This window comes from Nyctereutes procyonoides, unplaced genomic scaffold (assembly GCF_905146905.1).
Source record: "Nyctereutes procyonoides isolate TBG_1078 unplaced genomic scaffold, NYPRO_anot_genome, whole genome shotgun sequence".
NCBI classification, from domain to species: domain Eukaryota; kingdom Metazoa; phylum Chordata; class Mammalia; order Carnivora; family Canidae; genus Nyctereutes; species Nyctereutes procyonoides.
Window position 1 is genome coordinate 1,677,427 of NW_026575139.1, and position 24,793 is coordinate 1,702,219.

Genomic DNA, 24,793 nt, shown 5'->3' on the forward strand with positions numbered 1-24,793 from the left:
GCAAGCCTCCAAGCTAGCTGGGGGAGCTTGAGCTTCCGGTTGCCATGTGGTTGCGGAGTCTTCCCTGGAGTGAGGTTGATGCTTAGCACCTCAGCTCAGGTGTGTGCTTTTTCCAGGCTGCTCATAGCTGTGCTGGGACTGAGCAAAGGGCTTTTTCCAAAGAGGAGAGGTCTTGGATCTTGGCCATGGTCCGTAACCAGCGTTTGCTGGGGAAGAGTGAGCTTCCAGCCTCCCATGTCTTCGTTAAGCAAATATAAAACATCTGTCATTCTTTCTATTCAGCAATTGGTTGAAGCTTCAGAGCGATTGAAATCCCAGGCCAGAGAACTCAAAGATGCCCACCAGCAGCGAAAGTTGGCCCTACAGGAGTTCTCAGAGCTCAATGAGCGCATGGCAGAGCTCCGCTCCCAGAAGCAGAAGGTGTCTCGGCAGCTCCGGGACAAAGAGGAGGAAGTGGAGGTGGCCATGCAGAAGATCGACTCCATGCGCCAGGAAATCCGCAAGTCTGAGAAGTTCAGGAAGGAGGTAGCTTTTTAGCTGTTTCAGGGATTGTGCTATTTGGACCTTTATAAGATCTTTTTTTTTTTTTAATAGTTTATTTATTTGAGAGAATGCATGAGCTGGGGGAGGAGGCAGAGGGAGAAGGAGAAGTAGACTCCCCACTGAGCGGGGAGCCTGATATGGGGCTCCATCCCAGCACTCTCAGGTCATGACCTACCTGAGCCGAAGGTAGGCACTTCGCCTGAGCCACCCAGGTGCCCTGGACCTTTGTATGATCTTAATAAAACATCTTGGAGAACTTAGCTTGAATACTTTAAATTACTTTAAAATCTTAAATTTTATGAGAAACCAAGTAAGTTGACCTGCCAAGTATTTATTTTGTATTTCTCAGCCCTCAGTATCTATTTGTGAAATTATTAAGAGATGTTCTAGGGTCCTGATTTTTAAAAATAACCTTTTAAAGCAAAGAGAAGGTATTCATGCCTAACAAATATAATGTAAACGTGTCATGATGCGATCAATACAGCACAGCATAAGTGAGGTGAGCCCCAGGTCCATAGCAGGTGGGAGCAGTGGGAAGACCAGGCTCAGCCAGGTGTGCCTTCAGGTCAGCCCAGTGGCTCTGGACCTGCTTTCAGGATGGCTTTATGCTCTTAAAGACCCGAGACCCTGAAAGAGCTTTTGTTTGTGTAGGTTAAGGCTTCTCATGTTTACCATGTTAGATATTAAGATACTCTCTTCAGTTTAGCAATAACCTGAATAATAGCATTACGTTACATGTTAATGTAAGTAGCATTTTCTGTGAAAAGTGACTGCCTCCCCTATGTAGTGAGGGGAGTGGCATTTTTGTGTTTTTGTGCTTTTCTTTAATAACTGGCTTAATAAACACGTAGGTTGGTATGCCTATTTCTGCATTCAGTCTGCCATGTTTTGCATAAAGTATTTAAAGAAAACCCAGGTAATTAGAAAAAGAAGACCCTTTGATACCCCCCGAAAGGGTCTCAAGACACTACTTTGAGAACTAGCTGTCAAGATACTCTAGATGCTCTTCCATTAATGTGGGGCAGATTTTAAGCAGCCCTTAGTTTGGATTCTGTTAGAAATTGCTTGGCACACTGAATCGGAAGGCCTGAAACTTATGTGCTCATTGTCACTTGGTCTCAAAATGCCTATTTGTTTTCCTCTCCATTTGTCTTAAAACCCAGATATATTTGTAGTTGTAGCCAGCAGTAACTCTGGTCAGCGGAACCCATAACTAAGCATTACCATTCGCACTCTGGACGAGTCGCTGTGGGGCCTGGGATCTGCTTTAAAGTAATGGGAGCACGCGATTCTTCCGCTGTCCCCCCACTCTCATGTGACGTTTGTCGTTTAATAGATGGATTTGTGTTCTCCAGGTGTCCAAAGTATTTGTTTCACCAATCTGCATCCTTCCTAGAAATTTAATGCCAAATTATTGATTTAAATTAGAATTTAAACTTGTTTTATTACTAACTAGCCTTTTGAGATAAGCCTTGAAGTGTGTTTCTCAGCCATTATATGATGGGGGCTGAAATCTGTGAGGAGGGAAGCATTATGAAGGGCCTCAGGACTGCACTGGCCCAGGGCCTTGGGAGGGCCGGCGTCAGGCCAGTAAGCAGCGGCGTTCTTCTTGCAGCTGGAAGCTCGACTGGAGGACGCCGTTGCCGAGGCCTCCAGGGAGCGCAAGCTTCGTGAGCACAGTGAGAACTTCTCCAAGCAAGTGGAAAGTGAGCTTGAGGCCCTCAAGGTAGTGTCTGCCAGAGGCTAGATGGTCACCCTTGCTAACTGTCGTGGTGGGCTCATCAGAGACCGGTGGCTGCAGATGAGATGCGGGATGTGGAGAAGGTGGCAACTCACGACCATGCCTTTAGGACAGCTTTTCGCTTTGAAAGCCCAAGTTGCTTCATTTTTTTTTTCTTATATATAAAAAGCCTCAGGCAGTTTATAGGAAGCCCTTGTAAACTAATATCCGATACCTGCCATTTGTCTTGGGTTTCTTTCTTTTTCTTTCTTTTTTTTTTTTTTTTAAGATTTTATTTATTTGAGAGAGAGAGAGAGCACGTGGGCACATGCAGTGGCAGGGTAGGAGGGGCAGAGGGAGAGGGAGAAGCAGACTCCCAACTGAGTGGGGAGCCCGACATGGGACTCGATCCCAGAACCCTGGGATGATCTGAGCCAAAGGCAGACGCTTCACCAGCTGAATCTGTCACCTCTCCCTCAGTACTTATCTTGGAGGTGCCAGTTTCTCTCCATCGTCCTTGCTGCCCTCTGGTCCAGCTGGTGGCACCCCCCCATAGGCTTGGACTTCTCCCTAGTGCCCGAGTGCTTGTTGCCACGCTGCTCCCCGTGCGGCTGCTACAGTGAGCTTATCGCAGTTGGGACACATCCCGCCTTTGGTGTCCCCAGTAGCTTCCTGCAGCTCTGGAATGACTCTCCCTGACAGCTCCCTCTCCGCACTTCCCCTTTCTGCCTGCCCCAGCCACCCTGATGCCCTCTTGCTGTGTCCACAGCTCCAGTTCGGTGCCTTTGCCTTGCTGCTCATTGCCTGACGCAGCGCTTCATGTGTTACCACCTCAACGTTGCCTTCTCTAACTGTCCACTTTGTGCCATCCCCCAGTCTTTGTTGCATTGCTTTGTGTTAGCATCTTGTTGCTTCGTCGCTGGGTTGTTATCAGGCTCTCCCTTCTGCCCCACAGAAGCAGCGACCTCAGTGTCTCCCTGTTACCACAGAGGTGCTCGACACATAGCCTTCAAAACAATATTGTTGCATGATGAACAAACTCTGAGGAGGTTTGGAGACCGTTTGTGTGAGGGTGTAGACACAGAGCTTCTGCAGTGCTGGGCAGATCTGGGCACGTCCTTTCAGCAAGGCAGATACTGTCTACCCCTAGAACCAGCCTGACTGTTGTGAGAAGGACTTCATGACTGAGGCCAGATAAATCCTGTGCAGTGCCTGTCACTGGCGGGGAAGAGGTGCCTGCATGTGGTAGGGATGACAGGCCGCGTGGCTCTTGAGGGAGGACACAGAGCTCTGTGGTTGACTTTACTTACCCTTTATCTTCAGATGAAGCAAGGAGGCCGAGGACCAGGTGCCACCTTAGAACATCAGCAGGAGATTTCCAAAATCAAATCTGAGCTTGAGAAGAAAGTCCTATTTTATGAAGAAGAATTGGTCAGGCGGGAGGCCTCCCATGTGCTGGAAGTAAAAAATGTGAAAAAGGAGGTGCACGATTCAGAGAGCCACCAGCTGGCCCTGCAGAAGGAAGTTCTCATGTTAAAAGACAAATTGGAAAAGTCAAAGCGAGAGCGGTAAGTGTCCACACTCTCCTCTGTGTTGTGAGTGTGGACTTGTGTCCCTGCCCCCTGCAGGCTTCTGACTCCCCTGTCTCTCGTACCTTCCCAGGCACACTGAAATGGAGGAGGCGGTGGGCACAGTAAGGGAGAAGTATGAGCGGGAGAGAGGCATGCTGCTGGAAGAAAACAAGAAGCTCACGGCCGAGAACGAGAGGGTAATCTGTGCCCCCGCTCACAGCCCTTGTGTCCATGCTCGCGAGTCCACTCTGCCTAGTGGTTGTTTGCACAGTTTATTGCTTATGTAAAGTCACTGGTTTGATCTTCTGAATGAGCTGTTTCCCATCAGGTTCAAAGCCGCTAATTACCCAAAACCACAGCTCTTACCTCTTATGTGTTCAGATTTATCTTTTTTTTTTTAAGATTTTATTTTTTTATTTACGAGTGATACACAGAGGCAGAGGCATATGCAGAGAGAGAAGAAGGCTTCCTGCGGGGAGGCCGATGTGGCACTTGATCCTAGGACCCCAGGATCACAACCTGAGCCAAAGGCAGATGCTTAACCATTGAGCCACCCAGGCATCTATCTCTATGTGTTCAAATTTATATTGAAACATGAGGGAAGTTAGGTACAGTCAAAAAGTCTACATTGAAAACTAGGTTTAGAACAATATCTCTGGGGATCCCTGGGTGATGCAGCAGTTTAGCGCCTGCCTTTGGCCCAGGGCGCGATCCTGGAGACCCGGGATCGAATCTCCCGGTGCATGGAGCCTGTTTCTCCCTCTGCCTATGTCTCTGCCTCTCTCTCTCTCTCTCTCTCTCTCTCTCTCTCTCTCTCTCTCTCTCTATCATAAATAAATAAAAATTAAAAAAATAAAAAATAGAACAATATCTCCTAATGATTAAAGCTTTCAGGCTCTTCAGAAGAACTTGTGCTGTAATCCTGCTAATGTCATAATTTAAAGGGCACCATATGAGCTTCTAGCTTCCCACAGAGCTTCCTAGAGCATACAAGAGTTTAAAATCTAAAAAAATTAAAATGAAAACTTTAAAGGGCACCAAATAACGAGTTGTGTGGTACAATTGTTTAATTTCAGCTTTGTTCCTTTGTGGATAAACTCACAGCTCAAAACAGACAACTGGAGGATGAGCTGCAAGATCTGGCAGCCAAGAAGGAATCAGTTGCACACTGGGAAGCTCAGATTGCAGAGATCATTCAGTGGTATGTGCGTGCCCACCCGCAGTGTCCCCAGCCCAGCCTGTCACACTATCTTCACCACACGGTTTCTCTGAGGCCTCAGCGCAGACCTTGCTGCTCTTTCCCCTAATCGCTAATGTGCAGGGGCAGCAGCTCTGCCCAGGTCATCACATTGCAGTAGAGGTGGAGAAACCCCACCGAGTCACTGAAGGTGTCGGTCAGGTTGGCATGCCCCCATGTTCCGGTGAGCAGGGGGGCAGCCCTTGCTAGCAGAGGCAGTCATTGGTGGTGGGCGATTATTCTCATTTTTAGCTCCTCTCACTCACGGGGTATGGTCCTCCTCTAGGGTCAGTGATGAGAAAGATGCACGAGGTTATCTTCAGGCTCTTGCTTCCAAGATGACAGAAGAGCTCGAGACCCTGAGGAGCTCCAGTCTGGGCTCAAGAGCGCTGGTAGGCTTTGTTCTGAACTCTGCATTTCTATGGCAATGGAATTCATTACTGGCTTTCTTTTGAGCGTGAGTGCAGCTGAGTGCCAGACAGGTAACACTGGTGATGTGAGACTCGCACGTGGCTAGTGAAAGCTGCCCAGTTTGAGGAGCTCTGTGAGTTATTGGGCGATCCACAAACTCACAACAGCAAGTGATCACTGAGGGCCGGGCTCTGTGGAGGGATCCTCAGCAGGATGGGTTTCTGCCCTCAGGGAGATTGGTCTTGTTCATTCCATCACCCACCTGGTCAGGGTCCATGCGTTTTGAATGCCCGGGGTGGGTGGGTGGGTGGAGCTCTGAATGCAGCACCGTCTCCACCCAGGCTCACTTCTGGGCACATCCATTTTTACAGTTGGGGTGTAGAAGTTATTCTGTTGATAACGTATACGAGTAACATTAAGGTACAGTGAAACTACTTTATTAGAATTTTATCTACAACTTAATAAACCCTAATTTTTATCGCATGTTTTGCTGATGTGAAAGTGTGTTTACCGAAAAGGGGCAGCACCTTTGAGTGTCATTAACCAGTCATCCCGTCACCCAGGCACCCAGCACATTCGTCTTGTCAAAGAACACAGCCATGTTCTTTGCTCTATAATTGGAAGACTTTGTCATTTTTAGATTTTAGATTCACAAATACCAATTCAAATGATCAACAAATATTTTTCATTTCTACATTTTTTTTTTCCAATCATGTTTTGTGTAATCTCGTACTTATGAATCACATTGAATAAATTTAGTGCACAAAACTTATAAAAGATGAATATATAGTCTTAGGTCCTTTTAGCAAAATGGGTTGAGATTCTTATTGCAGAGTATTCCCATTGAAAGGCTTCCTGGATGAAAGTGTATTTCCTTTCTGTCTTTAGAAGTGTATCGTCCACCTGTTGATTGAGGAAGTTCATGTAGGACACAGTAATCTAAAGACTTAGGGAGTTTTCTCTCATTTGCTGATTTCATACAGCTGTCAGCATCTGGATGATGTGCCCCTGTCTCTGTCCCTGCACACCTGCAGTGGGTTACCTTCCTTCTCGTAACTGTAGACGGGAAGTGAAAAATCCTGTTTTAGTGAAAGCTTTAAAAAGATCTACCAGAGTGGTATCTGCAGACTTCTTCTGTCCCTCCTGAAAGTGGATAGGACTGCACAGGGCTTGGCAGGAATAGGGGAGGATGCTGTTGTCAGGCTGATTTCAATCACAGTCACTCCATCCTTCCTCCTTCCCTTTGTTATTTCAGTCTTCTCGTCCTAGGTAGGCCATAACGATGAGCACTGAGATAATTTCTAAGATGTTGAAACAGCAGAATATCTCAAGATAAAGGAAAAGTAAGACAACTGAGACCCTTCAGTGTAGCTTAGGTTTGTAAGAGTCCAGTGGGCTCAAATTGAAATTACAGTTAAGCTTCAGTTGTATCCTTTTAAAAAATAAAGGTACATTTCATTCATTAGAAGATCTCTAAGAATAAAAGTCATAAAATGCCCAAACTAACATTGGGTCTGACAGACTTTGATATCATATCTAATGGTATCAAACTAATATTTGAATTAATCTTTAAATGTGATAATACAAGTTTAATTTTAGAAAAAAGATGAATTATTTGCCAGCATTTTGTTAAAGAGCTTTAATACATGTCTGTAATATTTGAACCAATGTCTGCAGGATCCCCTTTGGAAAGTTCGCCGTAGTCAGAAGCTCGACATGTCTGCACGGCTAGAATTGCAATCTGCTCTTGAGGCAGAGATCCGGGCCAAACAGCTTGTTCAAGAGGAGCTGAGGAAAGTCAAAGACACAAATCTCTCCTTTGAAAGGTACCTGTCTGACCTTGGGCACACACCTGTGCAGTTTCCTCCGTTGATCAGAAGGAACTTTGAGCAGTGACGTTTCGGGCACCTACTAGATGCTCAGTAAGAATCGGTTGGATGAATGTGCAGATGCCCTTCACCTACTGGAGGGTTATGCTTAGTGTTTCCAAGAAATAATGAGACTGGTATGAGTCCTTAGCTCTGAAAGGCTGGTGTCCCTGTCTCTGAAAGGTGGATGCTTGTCCTCCCCATGCTGGGCAATGGGATGTCTGATGGCCCCTCTCTGGGCTTCTTGTTCACCTGAGTGCTGTTCAGTTCATCAAGTTCAAATTTTTCCTTTTAACCTGAAACTTACTTTAAAATACAGCTTGGAAGGGGTATGCCTATTTGAAAACTTTTCCAACCTCAGACAGTCATAGGAACACCATTTATCCATAATAGTAAATTCAGCAAATGTTCGATGAGAGGCCACCACCAGCAGACACTGTGTTATGTGCCCAGATACAGCAGTGACTCGCTGTTTCATAAAGGCCAGGCCTTCCTACTTGCAGTAGTTGCTGCTAATATGGAAGGTGGGGCAAGCTCCTCCATGAAGGGGCTGGGGACCTGTATGTCACCAGGGATGTCACTCACTGATAGGATTATAGAGTCACACATTTTGTTAGTTTGGGGGGCTAAAAGAGTAATAATAGCTTCCGTTTAAATATGCTCCCTGTAAAAACTTTATTCTGTTAATGATATGACCCTTACAGGGTTCCCAGGAGGCCAGCAGTCTTATAACTTCATTTTACAGCTGATGAGACAGAGATGGCAGAGGTGCAGTGGGCCACCTGGGTCGGCCAGCATCACCTGCTCAGCTGCTGGACTGTACCATGCGCCTCCTGGCCAAACGTTAAGCACCTCAGCCTGATTGCTCTGTTCCTGCAATAATCTGTAGGAAGACCCCTGGTACTCAGGCAGTGCTCATGGTCTCAGGTGCCGCCCACCCTCTTGCCAGCTAAGGAAAGAAGGTTTAGAGGTCTGGTGGCTGAGTCATGTGTCCCCAGAGGACAAAGGACTCCTCTGGAAAGAGACTAGGAATGTCAAACTCCATGAAGGCTTCAAGAGATACACCTGTTTTGACCATGATTTTTAAGATCTACACCTGTTTATAATTCAGCAGTATCCATATTCTCCATAACATGCTCAGTAGGCTCACTCAGGCAAACAGTAGATCTGTTTCTGTTCAACGGTGGAGAGCCTGCCATGTTCCGGCACTTTCCTAGACACTGGAGAGTAGCCCTTGCCCTCACATTCTGACACTTACTGAGTCAACGTGTGTGGATGACCTATTCTCAGTGTGCTTAAAGCCATTTTTCTTTATTTTTTATCTTAGTAAACTGAAGGATTCCGAAGCCAAAAATAGAGAGTTATTAGAAGAAATGGAAATTTTGAAGAAAAAAATGGAAGAAAAATTCAGAGCAGATACTGGTAAATTAAAATTATAAGCTTCTGAATTATTTAAACGCAAGCTTTTTTTTTTTTTTTTTTTTTTTAGCAATGTGATTTTGGTTTAGATTTAATAGTTTTTACTTACATAAAGAAAGCACTTAACACAACTTCAAAACCAAAATTCTGAAATAAGGTGTGTCCAAAGATACCTTCCCCAAAGGTAAGTATGGGCTTTGGTTTATCCTTCCCCTTGCATCTTGAAATACACAGCAAATGCGTGTGTGTAAAGGTATGCATCCGTACCCCCCTGGTTACACAAGGTGGCCTACTCTGGGCTCCATTCTGTGTGTGGGGAGGGCCACAGTGTGCGAGATGGTCCCAGGTCCCTGTCCCCTCACAGCCTTGCTGCACCGGGGGCTGTGGACAGCTGCTGGGCTATTCTCTTGCTGTCACAGAAAGTGCCACAAGCAGTAGCCATGTGTGTACAACACTTCCTATTTCTCTGGGGGTATTTTTGAAAGTGGGATTGCTGGTTAAAGAGTAAGCATGAATCCACTTACACTAGACATTGCCAGACTCTGCCCCGGAGGCTTGTGTCTATGCCTCCCTGCAGGCATGGCAGGCTGGGGCTCCCACCCCACAGCCTCACGCCCAGAGCGGGTCTGCATGCTCAATAGGTAAGAAGTAGCATTGGAACACCGAGTTCACTTGGATTTCTCTTTTCGTGAGCAAGATTGAGTGCCTTTTTATGTGTTTAAGGGCTATTCGTATTTCTGATTCTGTGATTTTTATATATTTGTATCTTTTGGCCATTTTTAAAAATTAAGGTTAAGCTTTTTCTTCCAGAAGCTTTTTTGTATATTGAGGAGTAGAACCTTTTGTTTGTGGTAGAAGTTGTAAAGTTTTCCCGGTTTGTCTTTATACACACACACACACACACACACACACACACACACACACACACACACACATACTCAGGTGGTTTTTTTGTTTTGTTTTATTTTTAGGGGTTTGGTTTTGGTTTTTACCAAGTATAATGTGTTTTAGTGCTTTTTTTGTTTTAATTTTTGTGCATCAAATTTATCAGTCTTCTTAAGTCAGGAAAATATTCCCAATCCCCAGGTATTCAAGTAATTCATTCATGTTTTCCAATACTGGTATGATTTCATTTGTTAAATTTGGATTACTGATTGAATTAGAATTTACTCTGATGTAAATTTTGTGGAATGGATCTAGTTTTATCTTTTTCCTGTGGCTATTTATCTAATACCAGTTATTGAAAAATTCCTCTCGTACTGATTTTATATGTGACTCTTAACACATGAGATTCCCCTGAGTACCTGAGTCTGTCTCTGGATTTTCCATCCTGTTCATTGTTCACTTGATTGTGATTAAAGAGGCTTTGCGGAATCTATTGTAATATCTGGTAGAGTTCCTCCCCTACCCCTCTTTTATAAAGATTTCAGATACCATCTTCTTGGTGACTCTCCCACATGATTGTGACTGGAATCACATCACATTCATCAGTTCACTTATGGAGGATTGACATCTTGATGATGTTGCATCTTCCCATCTAAGCACAAGACTCCATCTTTTAAACCTGCTTTGACTGATTTTTGTTTCTTTCTTACAGGACTCAAACTTCCAGATTTTCAGGATTCAATATTTGAGTATTTCAACACTGCACCTCTTGCACATGATCTAACATTTAGAGTAAGTAGTTATTTTAAAAAGAGACAAATGAATTATTGTAAGTTAGAACTAGTATGACCTGCTCTGACCCGGTGCGGAGCCGCCAGCAACATCTAATGGCTTTCTCTCTCATGCGGACCAGGGTATTCAGTGTATGAGGTTAGACACATTAAGGTATTCGAAATGCTCCCAGAGAAGTCTCCTCAAACCAAGTGGAAGTTTATTAATTAACTTAAAGTGTTCAGCATCTTCCAGGGAGAAATCCACCCTGGCCTCGGGCCATGTGCTATGTATTACAGGGAATTTTGAAAATACAAATTCTTACATTGCAGCAGATGAAGAATAAACGAGTCTCACTACCCTTTCAGTGACTTCTGTGTGGCTCTACGGTTTGGCCTTAAGGATGATTGGAAAAGGTGACTTATTAAGAATAGTCCAGCAATGGGTGCCCTGTGGCCCTCCTGGTGTCATAGGTCTGGGGTACACCTCCACTCTGAGGGTGGCCTGCGTGGGTGTAGGTCAGAGCCACTTGACGAAGGGGGGCTGTTGGTGCTGCAAGAGCCCCACTTCATCCTTCGTGTGCTGCACATGGACCCAGGGCAGTCCCTCTTTTTCTAAAATGATAGGGACAGACCTTCACTGGTGATCCTTAAAACAAGCCAGAAAGTAAAAATAATGAAAGCAAATTTCATTAATGGGAATTCTGGCAAAGTGTCATTGTTTTTATTGATTTCCAACTTTTTATTTAGAAAACTTTAAACCTGCAGGAAGGTTGAAAGACTAATACAGTAAACGTACAGGTGTCTTACTGGCATTTTGCTGCATTTGCTTTGTCTCTCCCCATATGTGCACAGATGTGTCCCCTAACACCCCAGGGTCCATCGTCTGAGAGCAGGGGTATTCTCCTCACGTCACCATGCTGTTGTCACCAGGCGGAGGATGTTTCGCACCGATGCTGTAGCAAAGCACACCTTTGCATTTTCCTTGTCATCCCAACAAAGTCCTATTTTTTTTTTTTAAGATTTTATTTGTTTATGAAAGACCGAGAGAGAGAGAGAGAGAGAGGCAGAGACACAGGCAGAGGGAGAAGCAGGCTTCATGCAGGAAACCCGACATGGGACTTGATCCTGGGTCCCCAGGATCAGGCCCTGGGCTGATGGCAGCACTAAACCGCTGAGCCACCCAGGCTGCCCAACGTCCTTTACCGCTGGTTGGCTTCCCCTTGTCAGGATCCAACCAGAGCTCATAGGTCGTGTTCAGTCTTCCATCTGGAACAGCGCCTCCACTTCTCCCTACCCCCACTTTTTCTGACATTGGCATTTCTGTAGTGGCCAGCCCGACTGTCTTGCAGGGTGCCCTGTGCTCTGGATTTGCATGAGAGCCCCTCGTGATTAGAAGTGGGTTGAATGCTGGTATGGATGGTGCATGGGGGGTGATGTATACTTCCCACGTGTGTAGGTTGGGGTGCTAGGTTTCATCATTAGGGTGAGGTGGTATCTGCCAGGCCCTACCCCACTCCTCTGTAAGCGCTGGGTCTTTGGGATGGCTGCTGGGTATCTGTCTGGCAGCAGCCATATGGCAGCGGGCTGCTGTCTGTTGGCAGTTCCTGCCTGGGATCAGTTACTATAAAATCAAGCCGGCTGTTGCCCCCACCACTCTGGCTCATACTGGCTTGTGTTCATCTGTCAAAATGGTTTCTTACCAAATTACCGATCCTTGTCTTTTCCTTGAAGTCCTCAGTTTTAAGAAGCACATAGTTTTACTTGGTCCCCAGAAGCCAGTTCCTTCAGAAACCTGTTGTCTCATAGGTCCCAAGCCTCTCCCAAGGCGGGAACACTAGGTGGGTCACTGTGGACCCAGGGCTGCCATCGCTAACAGGATGGAGGTGGCCAGGGCAACAGCATCATTTCTACAGAATTAGTACAAGAGTAGCAGCCCCTGGGGTGGGGTCTCACTTAATTGTCCCACTGCAGTTGGTGGCCAGCGACCAGCTTCCTCCCAGGGCTGGGCCAGGCCGTGATCTCTGTGCCACCATGTCCAGGGCAGCCAGCACTCCTGCAGCCTCTCGTCAGTCCCAGTCCTTCCTGACCTCTGTGGTTTGAATAGGAAGGACATTTGTTCACGAAGAAAAAAATCCTTGGTCAGAGTCTAGGTTTGTCAAGAGGTCTTTCCAGACCTGAGGATTGTCTTTTAGAAGCTGCTGCCCTGCTTTCATGGTATAAATACTAGAGTGCTTGGCCACAGGGGTGGAATCAGTGTATTTTTGTGCAGAGTTTCATTGGGTGGGAGGTTGCAGTTGAGGACTCCCCCTTGTCCCCACATCTCTGTAAATGCATTAAGTGCTGCCCATGCTGGCCCTCCACTGCCCTCCCTGTATCCCTAGCAGCCCTCAGGTGTGGACAGCTTCTCGTCTTTAATTCCCATCCTTGAACCCACCAAGTGATAGAAACCAGCCAGGCTATTTACGTGGCTGAAACGAAGTTACTTAGTATTCCTTTACTCTTCATTTATCTGGAGATGGAACTCTAACACGTGTAACATACTTTATTCATGGGAGAAATTTGCTTAGTTTGTAGCTTTGATGATTAGCTAATTGATGTAGCAGCTCCCTTGTGCATTTGTTAACGAATTCAGAGACTGCAGTACACAGTTGTATGTGGCATGTGTAGTTCATGTGCAAGTGCGCTACCTTCCCATCTGAATTTGGCTCCTTAGACAGGAACTTCATTAATTACAACTTTTAGAAAGTGTTTCTCTGATTTGCTTCATTGGGATTTCAATGTGGAACACCAGATAAAGCTGTAAACTGCTCCTGTAGGAACCTCCCAGCCACCTCTGTGTCCCGGTGATAGCACTTACTGAGCCTACGGATGTAGTCTGTGTGTGTCTGCAAATAGAGCCTTTCGTGAGGAAATAATTTCAGGAACACTCAAAATGAGGTCCTTTTTAAGTGGTTTTAGAATGAGCTTCAAATTAGATTCAAGGCTTTAGCTTCAGTTTCAGATTTGAAATTAATTTGAGAATCTTGAGTTCTGAGAACAAAACATTGCTTCCCTGTGTCCTAAAACTTTCAGGGAATTTCTTAGTTCTGGGCATGGGTCCTCAGACCCCTGTTGATGTCAGAATTTCTTCTTGACCCCTGAAATGAAGTTAAAAATCATTTAACTCCGTTATCTTAATGATACCAAGTACAGGTAAAACCACTTCTGAATGAGACCAGTGGGTCGGGTGGTCAGGAGAATGGGTGGTAAGGGCTGTGCGGGGAGGATGAGGCAGGTGGCCTCTGGCCTTTGGCAATGACCATGACTGGTCAGACTATGCAGTCACCACTGTGGTCTCAGAATGCCAGAGATGGTGGTCCTCAGGGGAGGCACCACAGCTGTGAGTGAAGTGGGCCATGAGGGGACATAACGGGAGTGAGGGGCTGGGCAGGGCTGGGGGGTCCCCGGAGGGAGGACCCGTGGAATCAGAATCTGACTTCTGCAGCAGTTCTCTCCTTCCCACTGCGTCTCTGCCTTTGTTTTCACAGAGTGGCTCAGCTGCCGAGCAGGAAACACAGGCTCCGAAGCCAGAGGCATCCCCATCGGTTTCCGTGGCTGCCAGCACAGAACAGCAGGAAGTAAGCAATGTTGCTGTGTTGCTCCCCTACGAGCACTTGGGTCCACTCCCCATCCATGTCCTTAATGGGCAGAGGCTGTGTTCATGCCAATGTAGCCCCCCTGGTCCTGCCTCGCACCCTGTAGCAAGATCCTCTGCCCACTGGTGGGCACAACTTATGTCTCCGAGTTATTGTCAGTGCACCAGCTGGACGATGGCTGCCCTGACAGATGTCTCAACAATGTAGGGAATTAAAAATGCCATTCATTATTAATTGGTTCTAGAGAGAAATGAACCCCAGGCAGGGTCTGACGCATAAGAGCAGTACCGAGCTCAAAGGATGCTCACCTGTCCCTGCTTGTCCCCAGGACATGGCTCGGGCCCCGCAGAGGCCACCCACCATGCCGCTGCCTACCACGCAGCCCCTCACTCTGGCTGGACCAAAGGTAGGAGCCTGGCTTTGCACTTGTGCTGCCTTCTCAGTTTTAAGAGGTAACTTTGTATAAATAAGATAGAAGTATTTTTGTATACACAGTAAGATCCTGGTGTCCTAGTAATGGTTTGCTGTGAGCAGTGTGGTCTGTGAAGTGTCAGGACACTGCTTCTCCTTTTTTTTTTTTAAGAATTTATTTGAGAGAGAGCACGAGCAGGGGGAAGAGCAGAGGAAGAGGGAGAAGCAGACTCCCCACTAAGCAGGGAGCCTGATGCAGGGCTCAGTCCCAGGACCCAGAGATCATGACCTGAGCCAAAGGAAGACACTTAACCGGCTGAGCCACCCAGGCACCCCTGACCCTGTGTCTCCTTAATGAAGTCTGTGAATGACACATGGTCACATGTTAATTGGGAAATTTCTGACTGTGGTCTCCTTCTTCATCTCCAAGACCCTGATCCCTTCTCATGCAGTGACCACTCTGTGTCACATGTCCACCATGCTTCTCCTTCCAGCTGACTTCCACTTGTCTGTCTGCACTTAGAATGGTAGAGAAGCATATGGTTCATGGGAGGGTGTTATTCCCCAGAGTAAGTGGAACTGCACCCAGCAGCGTGCAGTTGTGTAACTCATCTTTCCCACGAGTGTGTCTGGAGAGCCGAGTGCTAGCCCCACAGTTCTAATGATGAGGAGGCCCAAAGTTTCAAGCTTAGCAGGCATTTGGCTTGATGCACTTAGATGCTTCATTTTCCTTTAACAAGGCATGGCCTTAGCCATAGACAGTGCCGCAGCTAGAGACAAGACACTTGACGTTGTTAGGCTTTGGGCTTGGATTCTTGCAGAGTAGACGGCCCTCTGGATTTTGTGTTGCTTTTTATAAATAGTCCTGTAGTGTATCCCTGAGTAATAATCCGTCCTTTTGCTATGTCAGAGCTTTATACACTCAGCGTCCTGCATCTCCAGCCTGCTCCTCTCTTCAACCTCACATTTCGTTTCCTTATTGATCGTGTTGTGATACTTCTGCCCTCCCAACAAGGGGTGGAGAGGCCCTTCCACTTAGGAACAGGGCTGCAGTTCATTTCTTGCGTGTCTCTTGGTCTCACATGCAACCATGGCTCTGGGTGCCAGCCCACCCCAAAATGAGGGCCCAGGCCAGTGCTCAGGAGCCTCCAGGAGGCACAGTTCCCCTGCCCAGCCCTCCTTGCTGTTTTTGGTAGCATGACCACTCACCAGAGAAAACATGTTGATTGATTTTCTGGCTCAAGCTCGATAGGTGGGTGTTAAGCTCTACTCTTTGGTTAACACCAGGAAGGAGCATATACACCTCAGAGTGAAATTGCGCATTTGAAGCTTCTCAAGGTCATGCCCAAGTTTATAAACTTGATCACGAGCAGATTGATCGTCTCTGCCCAGAGCCTGGATCTTACCTTCTTGGTTTTCCTCCTCCAGCCAAAAGCTCACCAGTTCAGCATCAAATCCTTCTCCAGCCCCACACAGTGCAGCCACTGCACGTCCCTGATGGTGGGGCTGATCCGGCAGGGCTACGCCTGCGAGGGTGAGTGTTAGCCGCATGCCATCTCAAGGGGAGCGTTATTCCAAAGTCAGATGAGGCTGAAGCTGAAGCCTAATGGTGAGCTAGCCGAGGGCAGGTTCTCTGTTTTTAGTTTTATAAACGCTCTGTAGAGGTTAGGGAGACACGGTCCAAAATCCTTGCTGCAGCGGGAGAGCCCAGCGCGGGGGGGCGGCCCAGGCTATCTGTGGGTTGTTGTTACTAGAGAATGAAACATCCCCAGTTCTTCTGTAAAATCGGGAAGAGCAGAGAGTAAATAGAACTTTATGCTCTTCCACCGTCACATTATTTGAGGGTGAGCACCAGAATTTTGTCTCCTCATGTCATTGTTGGCCTCGTAACCACCTCTGTGCTGTGCTGCTGCCCTGTGCTGGGTGCTGCACTCACATGGGCCGCTGTGACCACCTCAATGTGATGTGATTATCCACCTCACCACTGAGCAGCCAACTGAATTCACACACAATGACAAGTGACAGCCGCTGGTCACGGGAAATTGCTCTGCAAAAGCAGCTTTGCGTGTTTCTATCTGGTAGAACCCTTTTTCCTTGTTTGCTGGCAGGCCTTCCAAGCGGCTGCTAGGACCCCCTGTATGTCTGCCCTGTTACACGCCTGCAGGTGGTTTGCTCTGCAGGCAATTTGGGGACATAGCTATGGGGAGTGAGGCACGGCTCCTGGGGGAGCAGCAGCTCTGCGGCCACACCCCCAGTAAGGCCCCCACAGGCAGGCTCCAGAGCAACTCGGTGCCAGAGTCCCAGGGCTTTGTGGGAACTGTTCCAGAAACAGGATGTTGGGACCATTCCCATGACACGTGGGCATGACCGAGAGGCCTCCTCTGTGGCAAACGCTCTCTGGTGGCTTCTGTTCTGGAGGAAGCGGGTTCTGATTGTGGTGCTTCTTCACTTTCCCAGTGTGCTCATTTGCTTGCCATGTGTCCTGCAAAGAGAGTGCTCCCCAGGTGTGCCCCATCCCTCCTGAGCAGTCCAAGCGGCCACTCGGTGTCGACGTGCAGAGAGGCATAGGAACAGCCTACAAGGGCTATGTCAAGGTAGGACGTGTAAAGATCTGGGTGGGGACAGACACTTTTGCCTCAGCTCTGCTCTCCCTGTCTCGGGCCTGATGACCTACAGTCACACCGCACTGTTCTTGACAGTGACCTTTGTGGCTTTGTGAAGTTTGTGCTGGTCCCAGAAGCCTCCCCTCCTGGGCAGTAAGGCCGCGGCTGGCCTTTCTGGCCCAGTGGAACGTGGTCACTGTTAACTGTAGGTCCCAAAGCCTACCGGGGTGAAGAAAGGATGGCAGCGGGCTTACGCGGTGGTCTGTGACTGCAAGCTCTTTCTGTACGACCTGCCTGAAGGAAAATCCACCCAGCCTGGTGTCGTCGCCAGCCAGGTCCTGGACCTCAGGTCTGTCGTGTGTTCTGTCCTGTTCTGTGAGTTCTGAGTGACTTCTCTTTAGCCAAAATGTGAGTTTGTTACTGGGTAATCTTTAACCTCATTTATACCTTCACTTCCTTAGTCAACAGAGTTCTAAAAACAGATGCTTGATGTGTGCACTAGAAACTTCCTTGCGTGGGTATTTTTACACTCAGCAATTTGGCACAGGCATTTTAAGATGATTGCCTGCCCCAAGAACAGGTAGGAGATATTCCAGAAACACACTGCCCGGCCCAAGGAGTCAGCATCTGAACGTCCTGTGTGAAACAGAAATGAGCCCTGGGCTTTGCCACATGATGCCCTCCCTCACCACTTCACCTGTCATCACGTGCCTTCGTAGTATCCGACATATGGAGGCAGCACAGTGTCTTCCCTCCCTCCTGGCTACCCTGTGGTTAGCGTCCAGCTCTGTGTTTTCCCATTTGTAAAATGGGCATGATTTCGTCATTTGGTCGGAGGTTAGTTGTGAAGATCAAAGCAGTTAATAGAAGGCACACGCTGAGCACAGGGCCTGATGTCCTGTCTGCCCATTGGCACCTGCCCCGGGCTAAGGACAGCAGGCTGCAGCGGGTGCCCCTGATGATGGTGTCAGGGACAGACATGTAGCTGAGTCACCTCCACTTCCAGATCCCTCAGGTGATCCCTCTTGTTGGTCACTGGGCACAGGTTGGCCCTGGCCTGGTAGCAAAGAGCCCCCCAGCAGGCTGCCCTGGGGTGTGGTGTCAGGTGGAGCTCAGGATTCAGGGTGTCAGATATGGGCCTTGTGCAGCTGTTTGCCCAGGTTGTGTCCCCTTCTTTAGAAGCCATTAACAAGCAGCCACTTGATCGTAGCCGAATATGGGCCTAATCAGCAATATGTCCGTAGCTGGAAGCGTCTGGCATGGGCCAGAATAGGGTGGCTCAGGGAAGAGGCTTTTGCTCTCACATCCCTCATCACTACACCTGCAGGGTCGAGTCTGTTGGCTTTGTCAGCATAAGGCACTCTTATCCAGGGGCAGGCAAGGGGCCTATCTTATATTCTGGAACGTAGAGCCGTGAAAGTGTCTTTTCTCATGAGATCTGTAACACAGAGGGGTGGGGGACAGGCCTGTGTGCACATTCCTTTCTGATGTTCCAGGTGTTCTGTTTCTTACCAGAGACGAGGAGTTCTCGGTGAGCTCGGTCCTGGCCTCAGACGTCATACATGCTTCACGCCGAGATATCCCGTGTATATTCAGGGTATGCTTTTTTTGTTTCTTAGAGAGGTTTTGTTAATCCTAAAAAAGAAATCTCATGGTTAGAATAGAGCAGTTCTTTGGAGCATTTCAGTGTGCTAGCAGACCCAGAGTGGACCTCCTGTCCCCACACCTCCTGTCTTGCTCCAGTTGCCTTCCCTCATGTTGAGGTCCCTCCTCCCCAGGACCTTGTCTCCCCCGCCTCACCGGCACTGCCTTCCATCCTGTGTCCCACCTGCTCCGTATGTCCAGTCGCAGCGCACCTGATGTTACGAGTGCCTCGTGGTCATTTACAGATGGAATGTGCCTTCCCTAGGACTTCTGGTCCTCAACTGGAGCAAAACAGGAAGGAGCCAGTAGATGTTTCCCAGCAGCAGTTTTGTTGCCAAGATAGAGAATTGTGTCCACAAGTTCATATTAGATGGTATGGCATTAGGAATCCTCTGAGCGATCATGGATTAGGGAAAGGATCACCCCCCTACCCCTCCATTGGGAATTTTTATAAACACAGTAGAATTTTCACTGACCACAAAGTGAAATCCAGGAATGCTCTTTCCTTAACTGACCTATCTGTACAGAAAGTGCCTCTTATGTACGATACTGAAAGTTGCCATCATTGTGTGCTTAAAAGATGAGCGTTCTGTAGCAGCTAACGCCATCCAGGCTTCCTGCTCCCCTGCTCAGGTGACACTCACAGGGAAGCATGTTTGGGCAGAGTGTTTTTGTGGGAGATCCTATTTTTACTGCACATATTCTGAAAATCTGTTTTTAATTCTAGTAAAAACATTCAAGAAATCAGGATTAAAATGGGATAACCACATCACAGGGTTGCCAAGAACAGAATTGACTAAAATCTGACAAGAAAGGGGTGCAGGGTATCTCTTTATAACTGTGCCTCCACCTGTTTATGGCAGCAGAGCCCTCGCAGCCTCTGCGGGCACCCCAGAATCCCCACAGTGCAGGAGGCATGTCCTCCTGTCCTCCACCTCCAGGGCTGGGCTGTGGGCCTGTTTGCTGTGGTTTGGTTGTCTTATGGTTCTTCTCTTTGTCTGTCATGAAGGTGACAGCCTCTCTCTTAGGGACACCTTCTAAGACCAGCTCACTGCTCATTCTGACAGAAAATGAGAACGAAAAGAGGAAGTGGGTTGGGATTCTAGAAGGACTGCAGTCGATCCTTCACAAGAACCGCTTGAGGAACCAGGTGGTGCACATTCCACAAGAAGCTTACGACAGCACGCTGCCTCTCATCAAGGCCGTCCTGAGCGCCGCCGTCGTGGGTGCGTGCTCTCAACGCAGAGGGTGTCAGAGGGTGCCGTGTGCCTGTGTTGGCTGAACTGAACTCAGACCAAGGCCGCGGTGGTGGTGTCCCTTGACTTTAGTTCCTGCATCTGCCATGAGAAGCAAACGGTGTGTGCCGCCGGTACTGACGTCATGTTGTTCTTACTCCTCTGCCTTGACAGATGGGGACAGGATTGCAGTCGGCCTAGAAGAAGGGCTTTATGTCATAGAGGTGACCCGGGATGGTGAGTGCACAGGGGTGCGGGTTCATGAACCTCCCTGTTCACCCAGACGGGTGCAGGATGCGTAGTAGAAGCCTGCCAGCCTGCAAGGGCTAGGACACAGTTGGTGATGTGTAAAGTACGTCAGTAAGGGGAAAGGCAAACAGCTGAGGAACATGATTTGCCCCAGATAAGGGGCAGACTTTCAGCATATGTGTGTGGGGTGGCCGCGGTGCCTCCACACTGGGGCAGGGCCCTACTCACGGGCCCGACAGAGCACAGAGACCTGTACTGCGGGTGGGGATGCCACGCTGCTTACTGCGCTTGCTGAGCCCGCCTCCAGGATGGTTGAGTTAGAGAGTCAGGGGCCCGGAGAGCTTCCTAAAAGGAGGATCGTTTACATTCCTCAATGTCCTGGGGTCTTCCTGAAACTTTTCTTCCTTTGCTTCCAAGTTTGACATTTCATTCTCCCCAGCAAGAAAATGCAAAGAAGGAGCTGCTCCATGCTGGGCAGCTTTCCCTCTCTGAGCCCGGTGTGCTTGTGTGTCCCTTCCAGGGGTGGCCACTGCCAGCCCACTGGGGGCCATTGGTCCCACAGGTTCCAGACCAAGGGCTTTGCTCAGAGAGTCCTTTTTTTTTTTTTTTTTTTTTTAAGATTTTATTTATTTATTCATGATAGTCACACAAAGAGAGACAGAGAGGCAGAGACAGGCAGAGGGAGAAGCAGGCTCCATGCACTGGGAGCCCGACGTGGGATTCGATCCCGGGTCTCCAGGATCGTGTCCCGGGCCAAAGGCAGGCGCCAAACCGCTGCGCCACCCAGGGATCCCTCAGAGAGTCCTTAATGCAGTTAGGGTATTGGGGATAATTGGGTTAATTTGGGGGCTCAGTGAGGTGGTCACATGCTTTCAGAGAGTTTATCTGAGGGCCCAGTGAGGTTGGAGCCAGGCCTTTGTTCCCCAAATGCAGCCTAGGGTTCTTGTTTTCAGGGATGAGCTGGAATGAGGTCCAGATCCACCCCCTGGGCCACAATGTGCTTGGCTTCTCCCAGCCGGGTGGCCCTGGTACTGCGGAGGCGGGGGCAGGAATGTGAGAATGGGGGCTTCTGAAGGAGGGTGCTGCCCTCGTGTCTACAGGACATGTTGGCCGGGGTGGAGGAGCGTTCTAGAGCCTATTCGTGGGAAGGGAGCCGATGGGGGAGATTCCTGGGACACTTGGGCAGATGCTTGTGAGCTGCTGTGAGATCCCGGTGTTCCATTTCTGCAGTGATTGTCCGTGTTGCTGACTACAAGAAAGTCTACCAGATTGAGCTTGCTCCCAAAGAGAAAGTCGCCGTCCTCCTCTGCGGCCGGAACCACCACGTCCATCTCTGTCCGTGGTCTGCCTTCGATGGGGCAGAAAGCAACGTTGACATCAAGCTTCCAGAAACAAAAGGCTGCCAGCTCATAGCAACTGCGACACTGAGGAAGAGCTCTTCCACCTGCCTGTTTGCGGCTGTGAAACGGCTGGTCCTCTGCTATGAGGTCCAGAGAACTAGGCCTTTCCACAGGAAGGTCAATGAAATCGTGGCCCCTGGCACTGTGCAGTGGATGGCCGCACTCAAGGACAAGCTCTGTGTTGGCTACCCTTCTGGGTTCTCTCTGCTGAGCCCCCAGGGGGACGGGCAGGCTCTAACCCTGGTAAATCCCAATGACCCCTCGCTTACGTTCCTCTCACAGCAGTCTTTTGATGCCCTTTGTGCTGTGGAGCTCAAAAGCGAGGAGTACCTGCTTTGCTTCAGCCACATGGGACTGTACGTGGACCCACAAGGTCGGAGGTCACGCATGCAGGAGCTCATGTGGCCTGCGGCGCCTGTTGCCTGTAGTATGTATATGTTTTTCTGTTGCCATATCCCTGTTGCTGCTCTTCACCTCGACAGTCAGCATGCGTTCTAGTTTGCTTTGGTTTGTCTCTCAGTTCCCATAGCAGAGCAGTTAGAGAGGCACTAGAGAGGTGGACTTCAAGCATTTCTTGAAGAGGAGATGTGGTCCCAAAACCACGTCTCGGTCCAGCCACAAGAAGGGGAGCTGAGGTGGGCTTCCCTCTCATGCCAGCCTCCTGCCCGCGGTGCCTTTCTCTCCCAGAGCATGAGAGCTTTGCAGGGGCCCCTCACCTGAAGAACCCCGGTGGGCATAATTTATAAGCTCATACGGTAACCCAAACAAACTAAAGTAGGTCTTGGTAGCCAGAAAATTATGCTCCAGTGTGCAGGGTAAAGTTCCTGCTGGGACCAACCTTGTCCCTGGAAGTGCCAGGAGGTGTGTCCTTTTGTTCACCTAGTTTCAGTGGCTTTCTGTGGCACGGGGGTCCCCAGACAGGAGTCATTAAGACCTGAGCCTGGAGCGTCAGGGCCCAGACTCAGCTCCGTGGGGGCACTTCCCACCTAGCCTGCTGTGTGGTCGCTCTGAGCAGACACTACGCCTCAGAGTCCACCTGCTTGATGTATCTCGAGCCGGTGAGGCAGCAGGGCAGACAGAGCAGAGAGGAATTAGAAGGGTTGCAGGGACATGCTGATTTTGAGCTGATGGGGGTTGGGGACGGGGTGGCAGGTGGGGGTCATATTTTCCTTAATTACCTTAAAGGACCATGTTGTGGGTGCCTCATTGCTGGCCACGCCGAGTTGGCAGAGTGTGTTGGGTCCAGGATGCAGGGCCTCGCTGCACATTGCCTGGCTGGGTCAGCCTGCAGCAGAGGCAGGCGGTGGCGGCGGGCCAGGGCCTACTGCCGGGACACTCCCTGACGTGCCTCTGCGCGCCCTATCCTCCGCACGGGCAGATGCCTGTCTGTCGGGCTCTTTTCCTCCTGAAACCTAGGTTTTTGAAAAGTTGTTGTGGAAAGGTCACTGAGCGTAATATTTCAGCATCCTGGCTGTGTGACTGGCATGGATACCTGATGCTCCCGTGTGTGCCCTTTCCAGTTCTCGCTCCACCTTCGTGGCCGTTTTGCTCCCTTGTGCACAGTACAGACACCAAATCAGCTTTAGAGCTGGCGAAAAATAAGTAACTAACGTTCAGGCTGCAGAACTAAAACTCTGTTGCCTCCTTGTCCCATGCCCGTGCTGAGCATTTGTGTGTGTTACCTGTCCCTGGTCACAGAGGGAGGCGCAGTCCTGCTGTGCCAGGGACAGAGGGCTGTGCAGAGGACACGGCAGAGCCGGGCTCAACCACGGATCTGCCAGGCTCGCCAGCCCATCCTCTCGCCACTGGCACTGATGTTTTAATTCACATTTTTCTTTAGACTGGACATTTCAGTTTATCACTTTATTAGCAAGCCACACACCCAGCTCTCTCCTTGGCTCCTTGCAAAGGAAGCCCCACATATTCCCAAGTAAGAGGAGCTGCCCCAGGAGCCTCTGAAAGTCACTTGAGAAAGTTTTTCTGGTGTGTCACTTCTGTGATGGCCTGCTGGCTAGTTCCAGCATCTCAGCCACTTCCTAAACCCTGTTTTATTTTCCTTTTTGTATTTAAAAGAGAAGGGCTGGCCACACAGCCCATTGGGAATTTGACAGCAACACATCAAAAGTTCATCTTCGGTTAGTGACGCGTGACACGAAGTTTTAAGTGAACCCTGGATGGCAGAAGGACCCGGAGCAGAGACTGAGCCGTGCCATCTGCGTGGCTCTGCACGGCTGCAGGATGGCACTGGGGATGCCACGGTGCACCTCGAGCCTGCCTCGCCATCCCCAGCAGACCCTCTTCTGTGGCCTGCTTTCTTTCCCACAGTTCAGATAGTTTTACTGCAGTTCTAAAGGTGGGGACTGTACCCTGAAACTTCAAATGCCAGCTGGGCCGGCAGTCCTGGGTGTGTCCCATCACTCAGGACCAGGAGGAATGGCCCCGCTACAGGGCTCATCGCAGGAAGCTGGTTACCATCCCAGGTGTGTTCAGACTACCGAAGGGCTGCCTGCAAACACCCCGAAGGACCGATTTCATAGAAAGCTGGTGGGTTCGCCTAGTAGGTGGGGGTGTAGACAGGCAAGATTGTTGCCCCAGAGCTAAACGGCAATTCTGTTTGGAGATTTTAAATACTGACTCAGGAACCTGACTTTCTGGCATCTTTTAAAGGAACTTGCCTCAAAACAACGCCCGGCCCTTACCTAAATTTCAGATGCATTGAGCCTGAGGCAGTTGTTTTTGCAGTAATTGTATAAGAAAACTAAATGAAAAAGCTAACTTTTTAAACAGACCCTCCTTGGCATCTGTAACGTGGTGTTTAAAATGCTGCTGAGTTAGAGGGGACAGTAAAGCATTTAAACGTGGTAGGTTTGTATGAAATTTAAAGCAAAGGTTTCTTTCCTAGAGCACCAATGTGAGAGTATCTCCCCCCTTGAATGGTTGTAACCCCTAAGCTGAGGGTGCGTGGTCCCCCTTGCACTTTCTCACATTCCCAGGTATTGGGGCCTCACCACCACCCTCCAGGGTGGTCTGGGACAGGGGGCATCAGTCTCTCACCTGGCTTCGCTCCGTCTGCGCTAGGTTGCAGCCCCTCTCACGTCACGGTGTACAGCGAGTACGGCGTGGACGTTTTTGATGTGCGCACCATGGAGTGGGTCCAGACCATCGGCCTGCGGAGGGTAAGGCCCCCAG

The 24,793-nt window shown here is 49.0% G+C and overlaps 1 protein-coding gene across 1 annotated transcript in view; it reads left to right on the top strand.

The window, feature by feature from the left end:
• Positions 1-24,793, top strand: part of CDC42BPB (CDC42 binding protein kinase beta) — a 106,476-nt gene that overhangs the window by 73,113 nt on the left and 8,570 nt on the right. Inside the window, exons 13-31 of the mRNA XM_055303602.1 lie at positions 283-525; positions 2,159-2,269; positions 3,587-3,831; positions 3,926-4,031; positions 4,911-5,035; positions 5,358-5,463; positions 7,160-7,308; positions 8,678-8,772; positions 10,367-10,446; positions 13,955-14,044; positions 14,391-14,468; positions 15,902-16,007; positions 16,931-17,067; positions 17,286-17,425; positions 18,592-18,673; positions 19,730-19,946; positions 20,130-20,192; positions 21,435-22,031; positions 24,683-24,780. Of these exons, the coding sequence (XP_055159577.1) occupies positions 283-525; positions 2,159-2,269; positions 3,587-3,831; positions 3,926-4,031; positions 4,911-5,035; positions 5,358-5,463; positions 7,160-7,308; positions 8,678-8,772; positions 10,367-10,446; positions 13,955-14,044; positions 14,391-14,468; positions 15,902-16,007; positions 16,931-17,067; positions 17,286-17,425; positions 18,592-18,673; positions 19,730-19,946; positions 20,130-20,192; positions 21,435-22,031; positions 24,683-24,780 (2,868 nt within the window). The remainder of the gene's footprint in view (positions 1-282; positions 526-2,158; positions 2,270-3,586; positions 3,832-3,925; positions 4,032-4,910; positions 5,036-5,357; positions 5,464-7,159; positions 7,309-8,677; positions 8,773-10,366; positions 10,447-13,954; positions 14,045-14,390; positions 14,469-15,901; positions 16,008-16,930; positions 17,068-17,285; positions 17,426-18,591; positions 18,674-19,729; positions 19,947-20,129; positions 20,193-21,434; positions 22,032-24,682; positions 24,781-24,793) is intronic.